Source organism: Trichogramma pretiosum, unplaced genomic scaffold (assembly GCF_000599845.2).
Source record: "Trichogramma pretiosum strain Unisexual culture from Peru unplaced genomic scaffold, Tpre_2.0 scaffold2, whole genome shotgun sequence".
Lineage (NCBI taxonomy): Eukaryota > Metazoa > Arthropoda > Insecta > Hymenoptera > Trichogrammatidae > Trichogramma > Trichogramma pretiosum.
Window position 1 is genome coordinate 1,824,807 of NW_019641687.1, and position 21,777 is coordinate 1,846,583.

General features: G+C 42.5%; 3 protein-coding genes across 12 annotated transcripts in view; 1 reads left to right on the top strand and 2 right to left on the bottom strand.

Moving 5' to 3' along the window:
• The window catches only part of LOC106654995 (tensin-1), a 100,239-nt gene extending 83,849 nt beyond the window's left edge, over window positions 1–16,390 (top strand). For 6 of the 10 annotated variants that reach the window (XM_023461393.1, XM_023461396.1, XM_023461399.1 and 3 more), the window contains 12 exons: window positions 9,056–9,432; window positions 9,510–10,171; window positions 10,743–11,184; window positions 12,042–12,470; window positions 12,966–13,366; window positions 13,503–13,589; window positions 13,786–13,888; window positions 14,000–14,032; window positions 14,326–14,503; window positions 14,579–14,944; window positions 15,029–15,311; window positions 15,390–16,390. In XM_023461393.1, coding sequence (XP_023317161.1) covers window positions 9,056–9,432; window positions 9,510–10,171; window positions 10,743–11,184; window positions 12,042–12,470; window positions 12,966–13,366; window positions 13,503–13,589; window positions 13,786–13,888; window positions 14,000–14,032; window positions 14,326–14,503; window positions 14,579–14,944; window positions 15,029–15,311; window positions 15,390–15,549 — 3,521 coding nt within the window. In that variant the 3' untranslated portion in view covers window positions 15,550–16,390. The remainder of the gene's footprint in view (window positions 1–9,055; window positions 9,433–9,509; window positions 10,172–10,742; window positions 11,185–12,041; window positions 12,471–12,965; window positions 13,367–13,502; window positions 13,590–13,785; window positions 13,889–13,999; window positions 14,033–14,325; window positions 14,504–14,578; window positions 14,945–15,028; window positions 15,312–15,389) is intronic. The other 4 variants (XM_023461394.1, XM_023461395.1, XM_023461397.1 and 1 more) reach the window with 4 other exon arrangements.
• Window positions 16,391–17,368: 978 nt separating this feature from the next.
• LOC106655107 (60S ribosomal protein L18a-like) lies at window positions 17,369–18,637 on the bottom strand. The gene is made up of 3 exons (XM_014375322.2): window positions 18,532–18,637; window positions 17,879–18,058; window positions 17,369–17,794 (listed from the first exon to the last, which is right to left on the bottom strand). Exons 1-3 carry the CDS (start codon window positions 18,547–18,549, stop codon window positions 17,459–17,461), a joined length of 534 nt encoding a protein of 177 aa, XP_014230808.1. The 5' UTR covers window positions 18,550–18,637; the 3' UTR covers window positions 17,369–17,458.
• Window positions 18,638–19,107: 470 nt separating this feature from the next.
• Window positions 19,108–20,687, bottom strand: LOC106654993 (40S ribosomal protein S3-like). The gene is made up of 4 exons (XM_014375177.2): window positions 20,599–20,687; window positions 19,753–20,072; window positions 19,401–19,588; window positions 19,108–19,316 (listed from the first exon to the last, which is right to left on the bottom strand). Exons 1-4 carry the CDS (start codon window positions 20,626–20,628, stop codon window positions 19,117–19,119), a joined length of 738 nt encoding a protein of 245 aa, XP_014230663.1. The 5' UTR covers window positions 20,629–20,687; the 3' UTR covers window positions 19,108–19,116.
• Between the last annotated feature and the right edge of the window lie 1,090 nt (window positions 20,688–21,777).

Genomic DNA, 21,777 nt, shown 5'->3' on the forward strand with positions numbered 1-21,777 from the left:
CATCGTCGTCGTTGTCGTGTGCGCGCACGAGCATGAGAGAACGGAGAAAAGTCAACCGGTCGACAGCTGCACTCGCGCATATTATAAAAATCATTAAAATTGTGAGTGAAAGAAAAAGCCGTTGCAACACACGCGAATGTATATCTCTATGTATATAAAATCAGCGCGTTTGCCTTGAATAAAATGTCAAACATCTCAATATTATATATATAAAATACGCACACGCGTTCACCCACGCACATGCGCACACATTTGTATGCTTTATTATACACACGCAGTGCCTTATTTGCCGCGTGTAAAATTCGCTGCTGGACGAGATCGTTATCGGTGATACGTAAAGCGCCGCCGTTTGTGTACACAGTAATGCACGTGGATACCGCATCTCTCCTCGGGTTTAATATAAATGTGCGTTCGGCCTCGGACTTGCTGATGTGGTCCCCAAATGGCCGACTCCACCTCAAAGGCACCTCGTATCTACTGCTCTAAGCGTGATAAACTGTAAAAGACAGGACGGTTGACATATTTTTATAATCGCGTGCTCCCTCGCAACTTGAATTTTTGCGCTAATTTTCAACTCACTGTCGAGGCAAACCCTCTGGCATTCGCTCATGGTTTGGAAGTAGTTGGGATTCTTGGGGGGCTCTCCGTAGCGGGTCTCGCAGTTCTCGTAGTTCGGGTTGAACACATAGTAGGTGCTCGTCGACTGATAACCACCGTTATTGCCGAACCATTTGCCTCCGTTCCTGCCCAGGCCGCGGCCGATTCTCGCGTGTCCGGTCGAACCTCCTGGTCCCGTGCAGCGTGTATCGCTGTGCCAGTGCTTTCCAGGCCCTTTAACAATAAGACACACACACATACACAAAACAACGTTAAAAATGCACTTACACTCGCACGAGAGGCAAGACGCGAAATTCGGCTCGTCCTTGAGACTCGAGTGCGTTAAATTTCGCGCCGAATGCACCTTAATTATCGGATGTCTCACCTGCGCTGCCGATGGACACGCATACGATCATCAGAACAGCCAATGCGACGAATGCCCTCAAACTAAAACCACTCATGTTGTTGACGATTCGCAAAGAAAAACTAACGATAATTGCAAGTAATTGGGAGCGATTATGGAATCTCTATCGCTTCGGAGCGGATTGTATAAAAAAAAAAGGAGTCGAAGTCTACTCGTGACGAAGTCTCGAAGCACACTGAATCTCTCCAAAAATCAACTTCGTCTCTGTATATATAGGGAAGAGGAGCAAGGCGTTACGATGCTTACACACATGTGTATATGGGTATACGGGTATGCGCCGGCTGTATATCCCCCGCTTAGAGCCGCGTTTGACTATATACGAGAGAATGTGAGTGTGCGTATGCTTGCGAGTGCGTGTGTGCAAGTGGGCACGTAGATGTGTGCGTGTGTGCGTCTGATTTTCCTAGAACGATAAGGACGTATTTCCCTCGAGCAGCTGTAAGGCAGTATATGTGCTGTATAATGCTCGGGAGAGCAGCGGCTGCGGCGCGCGCGGAGAAACACACGTGGAGGCTCGAAAAATAAAATGTGTGTGCAACAGAATTTTTCACGCTTGGAGCAGGCCGACGCCGCCGCCTCCGCCGCCGCCACCGACGCAGCCCGACAGAATCTCACTGTATACTTATTACCGACAGATGCGTATGTTATAATCTACTTTGCTTTCCCCACCCTTTTCAAGACTTCTCTCTTCATCCAGAAACTCTTCGTATATATTATATTATGTGTGGCGTGTATACGAGCAAACTTGTACGCAAACGTATACAAACGCTCAGAGGGACTCGAAGGGAAAGACGCGAAGAAAAAAACCCAATCTAGTCAGTGGGGGTTTTGCGGCGCGAGATTTCCGATATAATTAATCCGTCAGAAATGAATCAAAATATTCCAATAATATTAATACACACTTATGTGTCATTGATCTAACACTAAATTGAATCAAAATAAGATTTTACCCTCGCAGTCATTGCACGCGATTTTAAAATGTACCGAAAATGTTTACGAAATTTGAATTGACCTTGAAATTAATTTACTTATATTTTGAATTATATTGCATACACGTAATTAATTCCTGGATAAATCGTAATTATTTATTAATGATACTCTTGAAGTTTAGTGGTTCAATAGTCTGCCACATAACTCGATCCATGTTGGCTAATCAGCGATCAAATGACTTTGATTGATATTCATTTGCGTTGCAGGGGTACTCGGTTGAAACGCTCTTTTGATAAAAGTAATGCTTGCTTTAATAGCCGCAACCGTAGTACAGTTAAAAGTTGGTCAATACATCGCGTGTGAAAGGAGCTTTGCAGTACATCTGACTTTTTCTCCAAAGTTGAATTGTTAAAAACCCTTCGAGTATACGCGTTTCAGTTTATTACGGCGAATAATCCGAAGGACATCAAAGGGCACTACTCTCATTTCCGTTGCCAGTTTTACGCCAGTCGTCTCTCTCGCAAAATTAATAATGCGATCAAAGCCTCGCGCCATGAAGAATAGTTTAATTCCTCGGCTGTGTATCTTGTCCTTCACGTGTGCCTAGATGTTATAAACGATGCACGCATACCCGCATACGCACGTAAATACTATTATAAACGAGGGATCAAGTGAATATAATTTATAGTAGCCGAGTAGACTCGGAAAAGGTTTTAAATATTTCCTTTCTCGATTTACTGCTCCGATTAATTATCGTGCGTACGTACGGCATGCGTATATGCACACACGCGTTTATGTTCGAATATTGCTTTAGCGAACAATACGCTTATATGGATTTATTCGTTTGAGCGCGACGCGACAAGACAATGGGAGAGGATGGCTTTTGAGCGCTTCGAGCGATATTTCGCTGCGTGTGTGGTAAGAAGCTGGAATCGCGGCCCGCGCCGGCTCGCGCGTATTATTTATTTCATCGATTGGTAATTGTCGATATGCTGCGTACTATATAATGTAAGCGCGCGTAAAAATCGGCTTTATGATATGCATTCATCGGCGGCTCTGCAGTGCACGTCTATAGCAGGTACATAATACTTGGATGCTTGGATATGAAGTTAGTCTGTTGGAAACTACTGTGTGTGTGTGTTTATATACATGTCTATTGAATTCATCCCCACTCGCATAGGTGTGTCTTTTGTTCTAGCTGCTGCGCGGTATTATGTTTCCGTCATCCCTTTTCAGGAGCCAAGTATACTCGATATATGCCATTGTCGAACTCGTCTATACGTAAGATCGTGTATACATTACGCTCGCCGTGATTGACTTTCAATGGCAGGACTTTTGCGCATAATTAATTCCGAAATATAAACTCGCGAAGTAGAGTCTCCGAGGGAAAAATCGTGTATGCTAAAATGTGATCCAAGCGAAAGATGGCAGCGTAATTCTGTCGTAGCACATGGCAATGAAAGGTAACACCGAGCGTCGTCTTTGTCGTCGTCGTCGTCTACCGTTATACACGTTGCGGCTGCATCGAGTCGCGTAAAATTGCATCGCCGTCCTTGTCCCCGATCTATCGCGTTCTCTCGATACGATTTTCGGATGCCACCCTCTTCTATTTTCGAACGCGCTCGACGCCTATGCGCTATGCGAGGCGCGATGCGCCTGAGATATAAAAATCCCTCTTGGTTCATCGTACGTATAGCCGATCGCTGCTGCAGTCGTTTAACGCGTCGCGCGGGTGGCTGTGACAAACGATGGGAAATACCGTAAACGTCAGGCCCCGACCGTAACTGCCGCAGATCTTTACAACGCGTCACAAGAGGTCACGATCAAATCGAAAAGCATAATATAATATGCACATATATGCCGGCTCGGTATAACGTGTAATAACTCCGTGTCACAGTTATATACGTCGCGTAATGACTGCCATATACAACATATAGAAATGCGCCGTGGACGAGAGAGAGAGAGATGCATGCGTCACGATTCCGCGAGAGCAAAGAGTAGTGCATACACCGAGGTACCATCATGACTGCAAATACGACGACGACGACGACGACGATGACAAAGAGAAGATACTGCGGCTAAGCGCAACATATCGCGGTATCCCCGTGTAACTTGTCTCGCGCAGCCGTTTTCCGCTCTTACATGGCTATCTTTCAAGTTTCGATCTATCTGGCATTTTTTTCCCATTCGAATTTTGATTAATTGCGATCGATTTACTAATCTTCTGGTTGGTCAAATTCGATACGTCGGGATCTCGCCCACGTATACGCGATTCACCTCGTACGCGTCCTTTGAGTACACAATCCTTTCAAGGTCAGTAACTTTTTTTTCTCTCTCTCTCTCTCTCTCTTTCCTGGGAGCTTTCTATATATGTATTATACACAGTGCAAAAGTAAGTCGCGCGCGAAACAGAATTTATGGGCGCGAGAGAAAACGAGGCGCGCGCGTGCCATACATGGCGCTGCCGCCGCTGCTTTTTTCTTTTAAATTAAAAGTCGCGCGCGCGCGCGCTCACGGGGCCAGCTTTTTTTGCTCTTTACGGCTCTTTCGGAGGCTTTTACCGAGGAAGGGGTAATACACCTCGTGAGAATCGTGGGTGAAAAATATATTTTTCGATGCAGAGAGAGAGAGAAAAAAAATAGCCCACGGATTGCGCAAGTGCGTCTGCCTGCCTGTAATGTATATCACAAGTTACACGCTCGCGAGGAAGCGTAAAGAAGTAGGCCGCGCGTACGGGACGTTTGGAGGAAAAAAAACGATAGAAATAGAAGACACTGCGGGGGTTTTGAATTTAGACTTTTCGAACGTTTCGCATTGGGCATATCTGTATACGCGCGCGCAGCATTGATATTCTTACCGAAGGCTAATTTTAGATTAAGCGCGCGTACAGTGCATATAGGTGCACCGGTGTAATGAATGCGATATATCATAAGGTCCGATGCAAACGGCGAGCTTCGATATTCGCTTAGCCTAGCTCGAGTCGAGTCTATTATATACACGCATACGCATATAGGCGTGATAAGCGCCCTCGAGAATCGAACATGTTTTTCGCTTTCCACTTATATTATTTATAAATAACAGCAGGTTTCAGACAGGTGATAAAACCCATGCAGATCGATATTGCATAACACGCGCCCATATGTATATACGTACGGCTGACTGGATCGTTTTGCACACGTGCTCGCGTCGCCGTCGTCGTCGTCGTAGTCGTCCCACCTCCTCGTCTGCGCCTCCGTACGCGTGTATATGTGTGTGTTTGTGTGTGTGTACGTTCGCACGCGAATAATCCCACTATTTTTTCCTTTTAATCGATTACACGCATCCCACTATCCGCGAGCGCACGAGCTTCGTGTATACGAGTGCGATTGACCGCGACAAGGCGCGCAATATCGCGCTAGTCTGCACACGAGAAGTGAAAGAAAACACGTATGTGAGCGTGTGTGTGTGTAACGCCTTCACGTGTGCGAGCGAAACGCGCCTCTGTGACTGCGTGTGCGTATATGTATATACAAGTTCCTGCCTCCGTGTGTGTATTTGTAGCCGTTCGTGTGTGTGTGCGAGTTGCGTGGGTTGAGTTTCTCTCGTTTGCTGCTACTCGCTAAGTGTAAAAAGAGTCAGAGTGTCAGTGGCGATTCTGTCCTCTCGCAGAACGCGCGCCCGCGCTTATAGATATTATATTTAAACACACACACACAAGCACACGAGCTTATTTGGACTTTGCCTCGTGAGCTCTAAGCTTTTTCTCCGAGAGCGCCCAAAGTGTACGAGTAATTTTGTTTTTCAACGAAGCGGCTCGAGAGCGTGAAATCGAAACGAGCGACAAAAGTTAAACAAGTGCACGCGGCGTGTGTTGTGGCACCGGGCAAAGTCTGTGTCTGTGCGTGAAATAATTATTTACTAGATATATCATCGGTGAGTGAATCGAGAATCGAAAATTGCTTATAACAAATGTATATATGTATAGAGTAAGTGCAGTACTCGGTGCGCCCAAAGGCGAGTTTCTTACATAAGTATATATAGAGGCACGCGGAGATGCGTGACTAAGCTGCATTAGATGCGATTCCGCGCGTTGCCTAAAAAGGGTAAGATACAACCGTGCCGTTTGAGCCTCTTCCAAGCAGCTCTTCTGCTATACCTAAGCGTGCAGTGGATTATTTTACTGGATTTCATGAAGATTTGGAATTATTCTATAGAGCTGCGTGATTTCGTCATTAATCTGGCATTTAACGAGCTTTAGCTAGCTGCACCTTGCTCAATTCTTCTTCTTCTCTTTCTCTCTCATTCATACACACACACACAAAGCTACATAATAACGTTTCAAAATTTTTGATGATTTATTTTCGTAACGCTCCAAAAAGTGTCCCGCATAAAGAGCCAAAAAGCTTTTAATGCAAAAACCTTCGACGTCTATAATAGCCCACGCGCGCGTAGAAAACCCAGAATCTAAATGTTATTCTTCGCTGACCCGTGATCTCTTATAAGGATATTATTTTAAGATCTTGATCGTGCATATCTTATTCGGGACTCGAAATAATTCGCGATCCGCGAAACCTTTCTCTTGCGTATAAAATACCGATGGCCTTTTCACGCGTCAAATTCACGTCAACGAGCAGTGGACGTATCGTATTGTACATAAGTGTAATTAGTCCATCCGATCGCAATACCGATCAGAAGTGGTGTCCCGTGCCACTTTTTGCGCAGGTGAGAACGCCAAAAGTCATGCATTCACATGACGAGATCAGAACTCGAATCGCTGCACGCTCCGCAATGACGATATATACGCGCAATTTTAGAAATTCATTTATTTATCTCCCACGATGCGTAATGAAGCATTGGCCTCTACGAGCTGAGGGTGTGGGTCTCTTCTGGTCCCACGACAAATCGAGCTTTCACTTTTATGATCCGTTGACAAAATTACCTTATACACTCGGCGTTCGACGCGTCAATGTGGAGGAAAAAGAAGTCAATGCCGCTACGTACAATAACATCGGATCTAATATACCTATAGGCCGCTGCTGTACGCGCGAGTGCGAGTGTTTAAAAGTTGTTCTGTCGAGCCAAGCCCGGCGCTTCGCTGTATAAATATTATCGCTGATTTTCGCGCGCGTAATGTACATAATCGATACGAGGCAGAAAAATCTCATTAACATGTGTGTATATTACGTACGAGTGGCACGAGCTCTGCTACCGGCCCGCGTAACGATGCGCGCCGACGCCGCCGCGGCTATCTACTTTATGTATATATGAATTTGTCAAGTCGCAGGAAGTTGCCTATTGACATAATTGAATCTCCGAGAGGGTCTTCTGGAGTAAATTATGCACAAATATCATTCGGTTACGAAATATTATTCCGGAGATTTCATTGAATCAGTGGTCGATCGTGCGACTCGTATACGATATGATATTTTTTGAAAATTTCGACACGCGCAATTATGCTAATAATCGCGCCGATACGCCTCGACGATTATCGCGAAAAAAATCCTCGCCGCGCTGCAACCGCGGCGTGTAGCGGCCCCGCGCGGCTATAGCTAGCTCATCGGACCTCTCGTTTTCCAAGAGATAAACGGTACAAGAGATCCGTACGTATTATACGTGCATATCTAGGCGTATTATGACCTCGGGACATCGCATACGCGCACGCGATTCATTTCGTTATACATACATACGTACGTGCGCTGCAGCTGTGTACCGTGTGCGGCAGCGGACTCACGTGACTGGCAAATAAGCTTCCAGGGTGGTCTTCCTCGCTTGGGCTGCGAACCAAACCTGCAGACTCCCTGCTCGCGTGTATGCACATGCTAGTGCAGCGCTCGCAGGTGCAAGACGAGATTTTGCGGTTTCGATGATTTTCAAGAGAACCGTTTCGTATTCATATGCTCGTATTTGTCGAGTCAAAAAGATGGGCGCACTCCTTGCTAATAAATATATCTCGGACCGGCAGGAGAGTTTGTCGCGAGCCCGTATCGTGTGGTTCGGCTCGCGATGCATACAGCACATCGATAAATTGAGCCACACGGTACGACTTCGAGGTCATTTTTGTTTTTGCACAACCGAAGAGGATCGATTTCCGTTGTTGTTTCATGCATATTTCCGATGAAGAAACGTTACTTTCATTTCCACCGGACACGCACATAAATCAATGGCAATTAATAATCCATTCCGAAATATAACAGTTTTTCGACGTCTCGACACGATTATCCTGCGAAATCTTTCCCAAAAACACGAAGCTCCGAGCTACATTTTTATATTAGCCAATTAAGAATCATTTCGAGCTCCTCTTTTTCTTCTTCTTCTCCTTCCGACCCTCCTTCTCGTTCTTCGTCTTGTTCGCCTACGAGTGCATACATAATATAGAGGCGAAAGAAAGGAAGGATTAATTGCGGAAGATAAGAGCGAGCATAGTACACGCTGTATAAAGGTTTACGGGTGCGAAATTGAATACTGGCGAGATGAAAAGGCGGCAACGCATCTAAACTCGCCGATGGGCGTTTACCACTATCGTCATATCGACTCGAAAACTTGTACACAAGCGAAACTTTTTCTCCCCCTCGTGCTCTTTCAAATTCGACCGTGTTAATTTTGCGCCTCGAAAGTTCGCGCTCTTATATGCACTGCACACCGTGTGTGTGTGTGTGTGCGCGTGTTGATTTATCGCTCGCTCGCTTGTTTCTCTGCGGATCGTTCTCGCAGCAGAAAAACATCGCTCGATTATAGCAAACGGAAAATGTATTTGTATGATAATCTCGCGGGCGCATTTTTTACAGCACCTCGAGGATCGCTACGCTGATAATTCGCGCCAACTCGGAGAGAGATATCTTCGTTATAATGGATTAAATTCTCGGCACCTTTTACCCTCGTGAGATCAGAGTTTTTTTTAGACCTTGCCTCCCCAAGTACTTGGAGTGCATACACGGCATCTGTATATTATTGTGTTCTTTGCTTTTTTTTGTCAACTGAACTCGAACTCCGAGTTATGTAATGCAAGTTTCGAAAGTATGTATGTACGCGCTTCGAGAGTTCATTGTTTTTTTTTCTTTTTTTTTTGCCAACTATCGCGCGTCCCAATTTCACCGAAAAGTCAATGCCTGCAAAAATATGTTCCAGAAGGCCGTGAAACGCCACTGTCGGTGCCGTCGGCCTCGATCCCGGCGTCGACGCCTCGCTACACTTGTGGCCCGATCGATGGCTCGCTGTACGCCGTCGTACAACAGCACAACCAAAGTCAACAGTCACAGTCGAAGCATCAACAAGTACAGCAGCAGCAACAGCATCAGCAACAACAACAGTCGAGCGTGACGCAAAATGGCAGCGTCAACAATCAGAGCGGCCAAAACGGTCGTGGTTCGTCGCCACTGACGGTGTCTATGGACAGCGGCATCAGCAGCGCTCCACCACAGAGACCGAGTCCGCCCGAAGACCACGAGAGCCAAGTGCACTGCGATCTCGATAAGCTTTTGCAAGACATGATGCTCACGGTCGAGGTATGACTTATTCTACACACTCTCTGCTAGCTATCAACGCGCGTATGCATTCTTAATTATTTTGATTCCTTCCGCAGTCGTATCCAGACCCGCAAACCGACGAATTTGGACGCAACGTGCTGCGCAACGGAGGCAAGATGTACGTGCAGGACCAGTCGCCGAGATCGTACGGCAACGGCAGCCAACCGAGCAGCTCCTCGACCTACTCGACTTTGAAGGAGTCCTGTCGCAGCTACGGCAGCAACAGCACCGTCAAGGACGCCTCTCCGCACTGTCAAAATTCCGGCAGCACCTACAGCACCCTCAAACGAAACAACAACAACAACGACTCGGTCGACTTCAAGCAGGCCGACTCGTTCTCGCCGGCCGGAAATATCGACTTCATCGACGAGGACATACCGTACCACGCGAGACAGACGAGCCAGCCGTTCTCCTACGGGGCACCCGGCGAGATGTTGAAGCAGCACCAGAAGCTCGCCTCGCCGTCCCTGGTGAGGAAGGCCTCGATGAAAGCCTCCGACAAGGCCAAGTATCAGCAGCAGTTGCAGCAGCAGCAACAAAGCGCCGCACAAGTCGTCGATTTGGACGATCTCCTCGGGGAGAGTAACGGTAGAAACGTCAGTCGACCGATGAGCCCAATAACTCCGCCCGACCCACCGCCGGAGTTCGCCAACGGGCCGATGAGCATGAAGACCTCGACGCCGCTGAATTCCAAGAGGAACGACCAACCGGGCGATGGGTGAGTTTTCCTCTGCATTTCGCGATGCGTTACGTACCTACTACGTGTATACGCGTTCGAGCACAATGAAGGAGCGCCGCGAGCGTGTATTATATTTATTTTGAGCCAGACTCGCCCTCTGACATAATTATACAAATATAGTGTCTCGTTGTGTGCACAGCAGCAACGGCGGCGGCGATACAGCAGTGGCAGTAGCAGCGGCAGAAACTTGAGAAACTAATCTATGTATATAGTCGCGCGCGTTGCTAAATCGGCTGCCGCATGGGTGTGTGTGTGTGTGTGTGTGTGTGTGAGTGTGCGCTGCTGTATACGCTTCTGGAGAAGAGCGTAGCAACCTACTTTTGCACCGATGCTATAATACGGCGTAATACACGGGGCGCCGAGCGCGTGGACCGGAAATTCGCTCGAAGATAAAAGCTGCGCTATTTCGAGCGAAAGTGAAATTTTAATAAAAATGATCCGAGCTCGCTTACCGAGCGGCTATAGTTTAATGTTTAATGCAATAATAAAGGCTATTTTCGAGTGCGATGTAATAACGAGGTAGGATAATAAAATGTCGACGGGTTCGCAGGCTATTGTGGCTGAAGCAGCAGCAAATGAAGCTGGCTCAGCGCAGGGAGGAGCGCAGCCCGGCGCGGCTCTGGCGTCAGGAGACCGGTAACCGCATGATCGGCGAGCTGAGAAACGTGCAGAGGTCGCGGCTCAGGCACGACGGCTACGCCAGCGACTCGGCCGTGCTCGACGACGACGACGACAACAGCAGCTCCTGGTCCCACAGCCATCACGCCGTCTCGCAGACCAACGGCCGATCGACGGTCAACAGCTCGGCGCCGGCGAGCCCGCTCCTGCCCCAGAGATCGCGAAAGGTCAATGGAACTCTGCTCGGCAGCAATAGCTTCAATCATCATCATCATCATCAGAGCAACGGCAGGCCGAGGGCCGAGAGCTTCAATAACGATCGGCCGTTCGCTGGTAAACGAGCCTACGAGATACGAAAACAGAACGATAACCACGTGAGTTTGCCTTTTTTTTTACTCGTGTTGCTTTACCCGATCCCTTCGCTGTGTTTATCAAGTACATGTCGGAGTTATAGCTTGAGAATGTTATATTTTAAGTACGCTTCCTATTATTTCAACGGTACATTTTTTTGAGAGGTTCTCAGCTTTCTAAACAAATATATTCAGTAAAAATAATAGGAAAAATACTTTAAAATTATCGTTCTAACACTCACTCTGACACTCTTCTTAATACAGTTGAAACAATTCAGATATACTGACTTTCCGTTTAATTCACACCTAGATTAGTAGGCGATTAATGTTTTTATTGATCAACGACAACTTTATAACGTTTGACTGTTATAGATACAAAATTAGAATGCAAGTTTTAACTCGATGTTTTATTCTTAATTCAATGTCTTACACTCGTTTTTTATTTCATCAAAAAAGCTCACTTTTTAACTTCTTTTCGACAACGTCACAAATTTCATTACTTTTAATAGACTTCATCGTTATTGCACTAATTTTTAAATTTACTTATATAATATAAATTTACGAATAAGCAAGTTAGAACTACATTTTGCGCATTACGAACTTTCCGCAACTATTACACACTGCGATTTATGCCGAACGCCAGTAGGATGTAGTTGTGACTTGAGCACGGAATGCGATGCATCCGCATGACTGCTATTATTTATAAATAGACGATTATTTATTCACAAAACCATGTACGAAAAGTAACAAACAAACGCTGAACGAGACGGAAAAGAGAAGGCCCCCCCATCAGTTAAGCAACATAATTGTTAAGAACGTCGGTGACAAGAACAGAGACGAGAGACACATCGCGAGCTTGGCTTGCTTCGTATAAATTACAGAGTCCGCCGCTGATGCTGCAGAAGTACAGCAACGGGCACCATCAGTCGTCGCCACCGAGGCCGGAGTCGCGCAGCGACAGTTTCGCCAAAACCGAGTCGTTTCTGCGCGAGCACTCGCGGCTGATGGCCGCCAGCAGTTTGAGCAGCCACAGCCAGGTGACGTACGACGAGGCGACGAGCCTCGTCTCGTCCCGCTACCCCTCGAGGCCCGAGTCGAGGAACCAAACGAGCAACGGTTATTACGCGACGGCCGCGGCCGGCAGCGCAGTCGGCAGCGCCTACGGCAACGGCGCCAGTCCGAAAAAGGACATCATCACGGAGGTGACCGAGGTGCTGACCATAGTCGATCATCATCCAGCCTCGCCGACGCCGACCATTCAGAACAACAACGACGCCAGCGGCAACCACCAGTCTCCGGCTGATCCTCTCGTGAGCTTAATCGAGTCGCTATCGGACATCAAGCCGCTTGTTGGAAATGGCTATGTAACCGCGTCCTCGTCGTCGAGCATTAACAATGGCATTGTGATTCGCGATAAGCACGACGAGCACGTCAACTCTTCGCGTAGTCATCATCAAAATTCCATTAATAACACCACATACGCCACACCTAACCAGTCGCCAAAAGCATGGCAGTGTATTAGCACTTTGCAGGTTCGTCGCCGCTCTCAGCAGCCCAATTTCATTCTGCATTTCAACACGCTTTCGAAGCTTCTTTTTTTTATTCGCAATCGCAAGCACGCATCATCGATTATTCACTATGTAGTAGTACCTTATCGAGTTGTACATACAATTATCATGAACGCACGTATTGGAAAATATATTATCGCATGAATTATGAACATCGCTTGGTGGGCTTTTGAAGTAAATTTGAGCTTTGAAAGATACTCGCAAAGAGGTAAACTAATGCATGGCTCTCTTCCGCAGTCGCACAATGACGCGTCGTCATCGTGGACCGAGAGGAGCGTCAGTCCGACGAGCAGCGGCGTTCAGGGCATAATTCACGGATCGAGGCCGCAGACTCCGGCCTTTCCGGTGCATCCGCGAACGCCTTACAACAACGCCTCGACGCCCAGCGTCACCTTTGCCTCGGATCGCCCGAGTCAGCAGCAACAGCAGCAATATCATCATCACCACCATCATCATCACCACCACCACTTGGCCAACAATCACAGCTACAACAACAACAACAACGTGGCTCTGGAAACGAACAATAATCATCATCACAATCACAATTATGGTGGAACTGCTGACAGGGCGATCTTCATCGAAGAGCGCAGAGATATGAGAGAGACGGGACTGCCGCCTAAGAGTCCGACAACTCAACGGTGAGTTTATTTTTTCAATGACATCGATCAGTTTTTCCCCTCCCTTTAATTGGTGATGGGTCATGACTAAAAGTTTTAACGCCTGATTTTGGATACCATAACTTTTTTCTATCGAATTCGGTGGTTGTTTTTTTAGCCGCTTGAGTTATCCGGATAATGGCGTAAGCGAATCGTTTAACAAACGATGGCCACTCATTAAACAGTCGGCGTCGGTCGACTATAGGTAAAACAAAATTAACTCGTCTTTGTTGTGGTCATAATAATGCATGATATTGGCAAACTGTTTTTAAAACTAACTCTACTCAGCACTTTTTCAACTATTTTTAAACTCCCTATTTTTAAACTTTCACTATTTTCTGAACTTTTCGATAGATGTGCACCTTTGTACGAAAATTTTGAAGGAAAAAATTGTTTTACAGCAAGGACCGACCTGTCTCTCCGCTGGACGATTTAATTAGTCAACATTCTTACGGTCGGGGTCCTAGTACTCCAACCCACCTGAAATACGGACAGGTTCCAAAGGTAATTCTTCTAATAGATTTTATTAATTTCAAATAATTTCAACGATTTTTAAAATTAAGCTAATTCAATTTGAAAAAAAAAATCAACGCCACGTTATTTTTTCATTTGTAGATCGAAAGACAAATCGGAAGTTTGAGCGAAGTGGTAAAATACTTGTTGAATTAAGCCCAATTAATCATAGTTTAAATTTTACTTAATTAACCGTTCATATTTATATTTGGGTCCTAAGACTTTGAGTAATCCAAAAAAAATAACGATTCATCATTACCCAATTGATTAGATTAATATTCAATCAAGCAGAGGGCTTGATCTTCTTACACCGATTGTGTACAAATGTGTTAACTACGTGGGCACACGAACTAAACTACAAATGTTTATATCCAAAAACTTTGATTTTTTGTTGGGTATTGAATATAATTTTCATGGTAATTTTTTAGGGGGCTATATCGTACACATCGTTAAATAGCCCAGGTGGACACACGGCGCATTTACAGTATTACAATTCCCGTCGATCGAGTCTGAGCACGGAACCTCAGGAAGTAGCCGACGCCAATGTCAAATTCGTTCGTGACACAAGCAAGATTTGGTACAAGCCAAACATCTCACGCGAACAAGGTACGATTCATAATTAAAACATACTCAGAATTTATTGAGAAAAAATCGATCGCTAACGATCAACTCTCTTTTCAGCGATTGCGATGCTTAGGAACGCACCACCGGGTACCTTCGTAGTTAGGGACAGTAACTCGTTTCCAGGCGCTTTTGGCTTAGCTTTGAAAGTAGCCACGCCGCCGCCTGGAGCGCCAATCAGTCCCAAAGACCCGACGAACGAGCTGGTGCGACACTTCCTAATTGAGCCCACGTCACGAGGTGTTAGACTGAAGGGATGTGCCAACGAGCCCGTCTTCAGCTCGCTGTCGGCTTTGGTTTATCAACACAGTTTGATGGCAATGGCTCTCCCGTGTCAGTTATTGTTACCAGAGCCAGAAGCCGCTGCCAGAGTCTTGGAGTCGTCGTTGACCAACAGCCCGCAGCAGTTATTGGCTCAGGGAGCCGGTTAGTATACAATGTTTTCTCAACTGTTACAATTCGTTTATGATCGTTTAATTGTTATCCACTGTTTTCTATCGTCAACAACAGCTTGCAACGTGTTGTATTTGTTCACTCTCGACACGGAATCGTTGACCGGTCCGCAGGCCATCAAGAAAACCATCACTGCGATGTTCGATCAAAAACCTCGGCCAAATGCGACGATTGTGCACTTCAAAGTCTCGACCCAAGGCATCACGTTGACTGACAACGCGCGAAAACTCTTCTTCCGTCGACACTATCCCACGAATAATATCAGCTACTGCGGGCTCGATAGCGAAGAGCGTACCTGGGACTTTGTCAATGGAGCGACCGGCCGTGCCCTTAGCGAACAGTGAGCATATTTACAATGTTACTTTGCCTACGTGCAGTGAACGAAAACAATTTCTTCATTTTTCTTTTATTTTTGCAGTCGCTGCTTTGGCTTCGTTGCGCGCAAGCCAGCTCATAAATCTGACAATCAGTGCCACATATTCGCTGAATTGGAACCAGAGCAGCCCGCTACGGCCATTGTCAATTTTGTTAATAAGGTGCTGATGAGCTGTGCACACTCCAAAGCGAACATCGTTTGAGATTGGCGTTAACGACGCGTCCAACGATTATAAAAATGCAGCTTACTCCTTCAAATAAATAATTCTAATGCCGTGGCAACAAAATACTACATACACCTCACTGCAATTTTGGCTAAAATTTTTGGAATATTTAACGAGTAAATTTTTCGAAAAACTTTTATAAAATAAATATTCAGTTTATTAACGAGTAACGCTATTATAATCCACATTCAATAAGGGACTCGTCGTTGTTAAACTATGTATCACAATACGTGCGAGCAAATAATAATTGTTAAAGGGCAGCTATGAAATAGTCAGCCTTTGGTATGTATGTGAGTATGTGTGAATGAGTATGTCTTATTGAGAAACTAGCCCAAATCTAATAAAACTACAATTAGCCAAATATACGTATGTATTCATAGATGTATTTGATTGTTGGTTTTGTTTTTCGTTTTGTTCGAATTCGAAATATTTGAATTTGGTATTGGAACGTATAATACGTAATATTAGCTTTATTCTGTAAAAGAGGTATTGTTATGATTATTTCAATCATCTTACAAAATCTTGCCATTGTTAGAGTTCAATCCTGATAGAGAAGAGTTAGAAAAAAATATCTACCCAAGAATCTCGACAAAATAAGCAAATAATTGCATATTTTAACATAAAGCGTAGCTTCGCAACAACAAGTAAAATTGATTTTCGTAATTTGAGATTTAACTATTACCTTATAACTAAGTTCAATTTCTTCGCGTATTAGTTGTATAGATTTTAAACAATACTATTATGCGTACTAGTCAAAATTCGAGCAATAATTTAATATGTACGATATCCGTTTTAATTTGTATTTTCAATTGTTACATATAATATTAAGTAAACATTATAATATTTTAACTATGATTAATGTAATATATTAATTTTATTACTTATCGATTATTATTTTTAAAAAAGAATATAAGCTACGATTTTAATACATTAATTTTAAAATATACGAATAATATGACTCGATCAGATTTCTGAATTAAAAATTGTAATATTTAGTTTCGCCAGTCCATGTATTACTAACATAATTGATTTTAATTTTTCAGTTTGTTTTCGTGAAATTAATTTTAACTACGTCAGTCATTATTGTATAATTGTCTCAATAAACGATTATATGAATAAATTAAAAACTAATATTTTTGTTACTTATTTTCGAAATAATCTCTGAACGCTTATCAAAACAATAATGAAGTTTGATTTAAATCAAATAATATTAATTAAATTAAAAGTTTCTGAATTAAGCTCATTACAAATTTTCTTACATTTTCAAATAGAAAATGACGGCTTCATTTTATTTTCATAACTCTATGCATAAAAATTATTTTTATTTGTAATTGAGTCTATTTTGGATCTACTTTTCTGTTTATATGGTTATTAGTATTGATAATGCAATACAATTTTTTAGCAAAAGGTAAAATTTAGACTTATTTTGTGATTTTTGATAAATGAAAATTCACTTTTTCATTTTGTTGGGAAAAACTATTTGGTACAAGAACCAAAAATTTTAAAAATGAAATAATTTCATAAAAAGTAAACAAATATTTGAAATTGAACAGAAGTTCATGTGCATTGCTGTACAAGTGTATGTGCAGATTGTGCACTGTAATTACTCATTTATTTATGTCTATTGCAAAAATTGTCTGAATCTAGAGATTCTCCCGATTGCACTAAACTTCTAAAATTCACTATAAGTGATTATTCTACAAATTTCTGTAAATGTAAGATTACGCAAAATATTGCTAGTTCATAGTTTAATGAGTTTAACTAGCTAGAGCAAATGAAGTAAAAATAAAAAACATTATTCATTTTGATTAGGTATTATTAAAAATAATTTATTTTCATTTAATAAATTCCAATCTCAGCTTCAGGAGCTAACACAGTGTCTATGAACTTAAAGGAAGAAAGTTCTTGGTTTCCTGACGCTGAACACAGGCATTTGTTTTCTGTGCTGGATGCGTTTTGGCAATGGGAATCTGATTTTAGAATCATGGAACTGAGTTACATTTGGTCTTCTGCAATCAGCTGCCTTGACTTTCTCTACTTTAATGATTTGGATGCTGTGAGCACGAGCTCTATGACGAGCACCCATATCACGGTAGCACTGAGTGACAGCACCGGAGACAGTCAAATCTCTGTACTCACGGTACATGTTGTGAGTTCCAGATCTGGAATCATACCTCAGCCAGATACCAAAGTTCTTGATCTTGGTTGGGGACTTTTCGGAGATCTAATATAAAAGAGAAAGAAATGAAAATATAATAAAGTGATAAATTAAATTAATAGATATGATTAAATGAATGTATGACAATACCTGTTTGACGGATACGATTTCACCAGTAGTCTTCTTGAACTTCTTCAGTTGTCTCAAGAAGTACCAGAAACGGGATTTAGCAACAATATGATCAGGAGCGAAGATCCTCATTTTGTAAAGAGGAGTCTCCTTCTCCTTCTCAGTGGGCAATTTACGCCCAATGACTTCGTATTCCTTGAGCTGAAAAATTTAATTTAAATTATAAACTTTGTTTCCGGTTGATGAAGGCAATTGTTATTAACATTATATTGAGGGTCAACTCATCAATTTTGAAATAAGTCTCTGACATGCACATAAGTTTTAATTGCATTAACCAAACTAAAGCCTTTCTAACCTCGAGTATGAACCTTATACTTCAATGCATGTAGAAGAATATAGATTTGACAGCAATCACATGTTAACATCTTTTTTACAATCTTACGATATATGTAGGGTGGATTTTATAATAATAAAAATATAAATAAAAGAAACAATAAAGAATATTGTGAAAAGTAACACGTGTAGCGACTACATATGCGTACGTAATTTGTATATTCTTTACAGTGCAGTATCAAAAATGCCCTGTCTTCAAAAAAAAATATATAATCGAGGCTCGAGCAATGATAATCATATGTTGTCTATATGTTAAATAAATTATTCAAAAATTTACTCACATCTCCCTTTGCCTTCATTTTTGGGCTGTAAGAAGAATGAGAGAGGCACGCACGGACTCTACCGCTAGCCGAAGAAAAGAGGCTAGGTCGACGCAAGATATCAGATATGACCGCTCAGGAGTCGCTAGTGCTGCGACACAAGTGTACGCCGGTCCAAACTCCTACAAGTCTGATGCTATTTCTACTTTATCGATTCATAGCCAACCCACATATACTTCATGTGAGTGCCAATTCACTAAATTCACAATTCGTACAGGACGTAGACCTCGTGCAAAAGTTGGCTGTATCGTAGGTATCACCGACGTCGTGTCACATCGCTGATCGCGGGCGTCAACAAACTTTTCAAAACATACAGCGAAATCATCACTCTGTATGTTATTCTTGTAAATGTTAGCAATTGAAAATCAAGAAAATTATTTTTTTAAATCAATTTTGTCTTAAAAATTCTATTCTTACTCGTTTAAAAAAATAGTTTCTTACATTACTCCTTAAAAGTATGAAAATAATATAATCATAAAACATGTTTAAAAAGATTTAAATATGATCAACAAAAGTTCAGTTGTTGTATAAAATTTATTGAAAAATTCAAGCAACTGGAATTTGTGCAGGCATTGGCGCTATCTGAGCTACAGGTGGAACCATTTTAGTTTCAGAAACTGGAGCGGTAAAAACTTGTTCTTCCTTAGGCTCTTGGACAATAACATTGTCTGGAAGTGGTTTTTTGGGTCCGTTCTTGCCTGCTGGATCCCAAGGCAACATAATTTTTACCTTAATTCCAAGAACACCTGGTAAAAAATTGTTTAAGTTCAATAAAAAAGTCTAACTATATTGTATGATGAAAAAAAAGTGTGGAATTCAAAATACATTACCCTGTCTGAGTAGTACGTGTCTTGTAGCTGAGTTTACATATTCATTTGTTGGGTCACCGGAGTGAATCATAAGTCCATCAACAAACTTCATAGATTTAGCACGTTGACCACGAAGTTTACCACTGACAACAACTTCACAACCCTTAGCACCAGACTCCATGATAAAACGGAGTACACCATAGCAAGCTCTAAATTTAAAAGAAACATTGAATTAAAATATGATCTTTTAGATAACTAATAATAAGAGTATCATGCATATCTAATACAACTAAGTATTTAATATATCATCAATTTTTTAGAATGGGAACTTGGATAATTTTTTGAAAGTTAAATATAATCAAATATAACTCACCTACGTACTGCCAGCCCTCCAATAAGCTTGTATCTCAGCGATTCAGCTTGTGCAATAGCACACAAACCTCTTGTAGCAACTTTTTCAGCATAAAGTTCAATGCATCCATCTTTGAAACCAAATCTCTTCTGCACAACAGAGGTCAGTTCTCGAATTCTTCTACCTTTTTCTCCCAAAACACTCTGGGTATGAGTAGCCATCAAAATGACTTCAGTCCTTTGTGGAGTGACACGCACTTCCACACCAGAATATCCATCTTCAGCAAGTTCACGAGTCAAAAGTTCATTCAACTCAGCTTTGAAAACTCCATCTCCAACAAACTAAAACATGAGGTAAGACAATTAAAAGATTATGTACATGTATATACTACACATATACTGTTAAGAAGATAAAAAAATAGCATCTCCTGTTTTGTTTTGACACAACTCTGTTGACATTGAATGCTGTGACAACAATGCATGTATGTGCTTACATGAAATGTCAAACTGAAATTCAATTTTAATTTGATTTTTACATGCTTGTAATAATTTGTGTATAAATTTGTGTGTAGGTTGATATTAATATTAGCTATTCTTAAAATATTAAGAAGGTTAAGAACCATCCAACATTGGTGAAACTTAACAACTCATTTGATGATAGTTTTCAAAGCTTCAATTTAAATCATAAAATTTATTTATATTTTAACAAAAATATTTCGTTTTTTAAGCTTTAAACAAAATTTATAATATCAACAATAGAGATTGATTAGTCACGAGTATAGAAAAGATTCAGCTGGTATTTATAAAATAATCCAAATTATAAGTCGGATGGAATTTATACTTGTTAACTAAATTTTTTTTTACGGACCTTGCGTTTTTTTGAAATTGTTAAAGCCATTTTATCAAAGGATATTGACAATATCAAACTCTGTCATGCGGCTTGCAAAACGAAGGAAAGGAAAGAGAAGGGAAACGTCGAGCATAGACGCGGTCTGTCCTTTTTTACCGGACGCTCATTGGCTGCAATATGACTCATATTTTGCACGCGCAGATGTGTGGTTTACGAAAAAAAATATTTTAAATGATTTATGCTTATTCGAGTCACACGTGCAAAATAGTAAAAATAATTTTCGAGTTCGCGAGAATCAACTAAAGTTCATTCAAAAGGCTGTGAAGCGTAACAATTGTAATATTAGTTCCTATGATTATCCTCAGTTTCTCGAGCTAGAGAATAGCCTGAAGAATATTTTTGTAACCAATCTTTTGTAGCTACTTGATTTACTATTGTACTTGGTTCAATTTGTTTCTGTAAATTGTAAAAAAGTAGTAAATAAGTAATTTTCCTCAATGTTTAAATGGGCTAAAAGTTTGTTTCTTACATTTCGGTATTACGTCTTATTGAATTCGCAAGACAATAACAATGTTACGATCGAAGTGCAATTTTTTTTTTTAGCATTTGTTTGAACTTTAGTAGTTGCCATTTATATAACAATCAATCGTTGGAATAAATAGGCAAGAAAATCGGACACTTGTAAATTAGAAAGTCTTTCTCTCGTTCTCCGTGCGATTTTTGCGGGAAAAGCACGCACAGTTGGGTATGATGCGCTGCAGCGTCAAGTCGTCCTAGCTGCACCTCTGCATTTCATGCGAATATCGCGTGGAAATTCGTCGCCTCGGATGAGCGAATCGCATCGCGCCTCGAGTACATTGGCATACATAAAAATTATATCGCGCCATCGGCGTCGCTTCTGTGATACAGAAGTGATACAGAATCGAGTCCTGTGCCAGCGGATCGCGGCACGAACATATCGAGTTGCCGAGAAGTTACAATCGGAGCGTAACGATTCGGAGCCACTGCCGCCGCCGACTACTGTCACGCGTTACGGGGACTCGCGCGGCGGCGGGTCTCTTTTCTCTCCGAATGTGCTCCCGTCGTCGCGGGTTGACTCGCGTTACTGTATATGTATATAGCTCTACAGCACAACAACATCATGGCCCAGCCGCGCAGTGCACTGCACTCCCTCGTGCGCTGCTGTATTATAATGTT